This window comes from Dipodomys ordii, unplaced genomic scaffold, assembly GCF_000151885.1.
Source record: "Dipodomys ordii isolate 6190 unplaced genomic scaffold, Dord_2.0 Scaffold5, whole genome shotgun sequence".
In the NCBI taxonomy this organism is placed as follows: Eukaryota; Metazoa; Chordata; class Mammalia; order Rodentia; family Heteromyidae; genus Dipodomys; species Dipodomys ordii.
The window spans coordinates 16,712,182-16,717,544 of NW_012267221.1; the positions used below are offsets into that span (position 1 = coordinate 16,712,182).

A 5,363-nucleotide genomic window follows, 5' to 3' on the forward strand; every position below is an offset into this window, starting at 1 on the left:
AAAAACAAAGGATATCCCATTTTGTGATCAATTGTTTACAGCCTGTGATGATGATGTATTTGTGTCAACAGGACTCCCACAGGAGGTCTATGCCAAACTGACTGTTTTTACAAATGTATACTTAAGGTCAGTGCCTATAACAAGACAGGGACCCCTGGTCAGAAACTGGAACTCAAGAAACCAGAGAAGCAGCACCAGTAGGAGGTTTCTGTTTGCGGAACCAGCTGAAGCTGCTGGAGAGCAGAGAGGAGTGGCTACTCAGAATACAGGAGCCAGTGGAAAGGCGGGGGAGGGAAGTTAAATTTTTATGTAAATTCAACACGTGACACTTAATAATAGTAAATGTCACTGCTGTGTATGTTTTGACTCCCACACCTGTCTTTGTTTTTACAGAAATCTGTGCTGTGAAGCTATCACCTTTTCTTTTAATTCACAGGTTGTTTACTCTCTTATATGTGACTATTTTTGTAAATGGGTTAATGTTTAGGGAGAGGGTGTAAAGGGAGGGAATTCTACATTTCTCTATTGTATAACTGGGTATATTTTCAAGGGAGGCATGCTGCAATTCTCATTCACGTATATAAAAAGAAAAAAAAATCACATAACAAACCGAAAGAGTTTACTTCTTGTTTCAGGATGTTTTTAGATTTTTGAGGTGCTTAAATAGCTTTTCATATTTTTAAAGTCTTTCATCCAGAAAAATTTTAATGTGCCTGTAAATGTTCCATAGAATCACAAACATTAAAGAGTGGTTTTATTTTTACATACACCATTATATGTAACATGTATATATGTATATATGTATACGTGCGTGTATAGACATATACATGTATACACACATGCACACAGATACACACATTCCCATCACACAGTCATTTGAGTCCTGGCAGCATGACTATAACATTTTTGATAAGTGTCCTTTGACATAAAATTTAAAAAAATAGCTATCAGTCCTTTCTAAGAGAAGTGAATTGGCCAAAAAGTATCCCCACCTCTACTTTATAAAGTTGATTCTGCTTTTTCCTGCAGTACTGTTTAGCCATCTTCTGCTCTTGGTAAGGTTGACATAAGTATATGTCAATTAAAAAAAAAAACAAGTCTGCTTTGTAAATAGTAATTTTACCCAGTGGTGCATGTTTGAGCAAACAAAAATGATGATTTAAGCACAGTATTTATTGCATCAAATATGTACCACCTTAAATATAGTTTGCAAGCTTTCAACAGGTAATATGATGTCATTGGTTCCATTATACTTTGAAGCTGTCACTGCTGCATGTTGATCTTGCCAATGCTGCTGCTGTATCTTATTTTTTTTCCACTGTCCAGAAGTCCAATATGGGAAGCCATATGTCAGTGGTGAAGTAAAGCAAATTGTTCTATCAAAACCTCATTCTTCATGTCGTTAAGCAATAGGTTGCAGCACACAATGAAGAGTTTCTTGCTTCTATTCTTCCAATCTTCATTGAACACTCTGTGGTGAAAGCCTGACTCTACAAACATGTTGCAAGCTGCTTAGATCTGTTGAAAATATATGGTTAGAGTTTTCTAAGAAAATATAAATATTGTAAAAAAAAGTTCATTTTATTTTATTTTTCAGCCTTTTGTACATAAAATGAGAAATTAAAAGTATCTTCAGGTTGTCACAGTCACTATTGTGAGTTTCTGTTCCCAGCACTTTTAAATTAAAGCACTTCACAAAATAAGAAACAAGGACTAAGACGCAGTGTAGGATTCTGCTTTTGTATTAGTACTGTACACTTGCACACATTTCAAGGAGAAGCTGTTCTCTGAGTCTCTAATGTGTATTTGCTTTCAAATAGTAATGCCTTATCATTGAAAGAGGCTTAAGACAAGTTGATATTCTCGGCATTGCTTGAATCTGATGTTTTCACCTAGTCGTTTTCTTCTCAGTTATCATCAGTCAGTTCCAATGTTTGTTTACACAAATAGATATAATCTCACCAACCCATGTGGCACAAGGACTGTATCACATATGGTATGGAATCCAAGCTTTTTTTTTTTTTCACAAAATCAGGTAGCGAAAGTCTATTACCAGTTACCGCAAAACATTTTGTGTTTCACAAGCAACATTCAACATAGATTCCTTATATTCAAGCTACTGACTTGTAGTGTGTTGGTGACATGCATGCAGGAAAATGCTATTACCATAAAGAACGGTAAACCACATTACAATCAAGCCAAAAGAATAAAGATTTTGCTTTGTTTTTGTATTTAATTGTTCTGTCTATGTTTCTATCTTTGAAATGCCATTTAAAGGTAAATTTCTATCATGTAAAATATATCTATCAGAAAAAAATAAATGTAAAGAATACACACTAAATATAATAATTCATCTTTAAATTTTTTCATGGAATGGAAATTAAATAAGAAGATTGTATTGGATATTTAGTTTTAATATGGCCAAAACCCTAGATATGGTATCTGATAGAGTAGTGGAAGGTTACAAGAATTAATAAAAAATTGACTAATATTTTATGTTGTGTGTTCTTTCTCCAAACCCACTTACATTTTGGTTTTGCTTTTACACTTTCTGATTTTACTTCCTTCCTTATGTCTATACATTTTAATTATTTATTTAGTTATTCACTTATTTTTGATAGGAGTGGGGATTGAATTCAAGACCTCATGCTCTCACTTGGCTCTTTTGCTCAAGCTGGAACTCTAGTTCTTGATCTACCCTTTTTATTGGGTAATTGGCAATAAGAGTCTCATGGAGATTTCTGCCTGGGCTGACTGCAAACCATGCTCCTCAGTGCCTAGCCTCCTAAGTAGGTAAAATTAGAGTGTGAACCATCAGCACCAGACCTTTCCTTATATATTCTGTTCCAACCTTCCAGTAGGTGCTTCTATTCCTTCCTCTGGGTTTTAGCCAGAAGTTATTCTTCTTGTTTCTTTTCTAGATACTAAATGTTTTATTTATTATACTCTATAGACAATAACTTTGTGAATACATTCATTATTATATATGCTGCTCCTTTACAAAGTCCATGAACTGTATATTCATGTTTTACAATTTTCTTGGCAAAACCAATTTTCTTCACATTACATAAATACAATTCATAAATGAATCATTTAATGATGAATGGTTTTCCAATTTAATAATGAACAATATGAGAATTGTTTTTCAACTCTGATGACACATGAGAATTTCCTGAGAATCTTATTTTTCAGAGAAAAATGCCATTGTGTGAGTGAAGACCAAATCAGTTGAATTCATATCTCTGGAAGTTAGACTTAATTATCTAATTTGTGTGTGTGTGTGTGTGTGTGTGTGCGCGCGCGCGTGCATTGGTCCTGGTCCTGGGGCTTAAACTCAGGTCCTGGATGCTCTCCCTGAGATTTTTTTTTTTTTTTTGCTCAAGACTAGTGCTCTATTATTTAACTTACAGATCTACTTCCAGCTTTTTAGGTGGTTAACTAAAAATAAGACTATCACAGACTTTCCTGCTCTGATGGCTTTGGACTGCAATGCTCAGCTCTCAGCCTCCTAAGTACCATGATCCATTGGCATTCAGAATTATCTAATACTTTTAAGACTACTTTTAATGTTAAGTGATTAATACTAAGGGTCGAGAATCAATGAGTTAAGGTTTCCTTGTCCAATAGAAAAAGAGTGATTCTTCAGAAAACGTCTTTTCCCTTCATGGCATTATTTTATCATTTATACAAGATGTTAATTTGCTTTTGGAGTATCTTGTCTTATGGTTGAGGAAATAATATCAATTCAGTGCAACTAGAGACTGTCTCTTAGGATTATATGTGGTGGGAAGGGAATTGTATTTGAACAGCTCAGAAAGTTTTATCAAATTACACACATGAGGGGCTGGGAAGGTGGCTCAGTGGTAGAGCGCTTGCCTTGCATGCCTGAGGCCCTGGGTTCGATTCCTCAGCACCACATAAGCAAAAAAAGCCGGAAGTGGTGCTGTGGCTCAAGTGGTAGAGCGCTAGCCTTGAGCTGAAGAGTTGAGTGACAGGACTCAGGCCCAGAGTTCAAGCCCCATGACAGACAAAAAAAAAAAAAAATTACTAATGTACACTACAATTGCATGTATACAACTATTGAGAAGCATTATCGTAAGCCAAAGATGCATGAGACTATAGTTAACACATTAGTTTATTTTATACTATGTACTGATAGTAAGCATATTAATAGAAAGAATGCAGATCAAAGGCTTTCCAAAGGGCTGGAAATGTGGCTTAGTAGTAAAGTGCTTTGCCAAGCATGTATGAGGCCCTGGGTTCAATTCCTCAGTATAACATAAACAAAATAATAATAATAAAATTGAATTTTTAAATTGAATTTCTTAAAAACAAAACAAAATATAAGATTAGGGATAGCTCTCAGGCTCTGATTTCATACACACACCTAAAAAAAAAGGTTGTCAGAAAATGGCAGGATGGAAACAGATTATGGAGTAATAAGAGTTTTGAAAATTTTTTGATGAAGGTTTGAAACTGAAGAGGACTAGTGGTTGTTCAATCTTGTGATGTGTACACTGCAAAATCTCTATGTTGTATATATTTCACCCCAACATTTACGTTGGAAAAAAAAAGTAAACATTGTTGCCAACCCTAACCACTAGGGGGCAAGACTTCCATTGAGAACTATGACTAGTGTATGTGATAGGGGTAGAAGCAAGAGAGGTGTTACCTTGGCAAAATTGTTTTTCTTCTTTCGTTGTATTTTAGATGTAACATCATGAAATTAAATGTACATTGTAGAAAGTAATGTTTCATATCTTAATGTATTTCTTCTAAAATAAACAATCTGTGAAATACCTGTATTTAGAAAATAAAAAGGTTTCCTTGAGGATAAATCTAATCATTCTGAAGTTAAAACACAAAAACACACAGGGCAACTAAAGAAATGTTTAATAAAAATAATTTCGAAGACTTAGGTAGACATGTAAGAATAAACTTTCTTTTATTCAGACAGATCTAGAAACAGATGAAACTACAGTCAAATAATATAGATTTTATATACAGTTAAATAATATAGATTTTATTAAGGTGTTTCAGGTCATCACTTAAAAGCAAGTGGCTGTCTTTCTTGTCTCCATTAAATAACTTTCAAATGTTTTTATAGTATATAGCTTCCCCACAAGCCTTGCAAGGCTTTTGCAAAGATAAGTTAATCAGAGAAACATAGTTTTCAAAGAAAGGTGGATCCAAAAGCCATGTGATACAGCTTTGGAAAGTAATTCTTGGGTTGTATGTTTGTCAGCAGTCACCATATATCCATAAACATGAAGGAAAAAAATCTTTCTAAGGAAAAACAATCTACTCAAATATCAAACCATATTCTGGTTTAGTATTTTATTGATGCCTTGTGCCAAGGACAT

General features: G+C 34.3%; 1 protein-coding gene across 1 annotated transcript in view; it reads left to right on the forward strand.

Moving 5' to 3' along the window:
• LOC105993902 (sodium channel protein type 2 subunit alpha) overlaps window positions 1-301 on the forward strand; it is a 128,193-nt gene extending 127,892 nt beyond the window's left edge. The window contains exon 28 of the mRNA XM_013027283.1: window positions 42-301. Within this exon, the coding sequence (XP_012882737.1) occupies window positions 42-301 (260 nt within the window). The remainder of the gene's footprint in view (window positions 1-41) is intronic.
• Window positions 302-5,363: the final 5,062 nt, after the last annotated feature.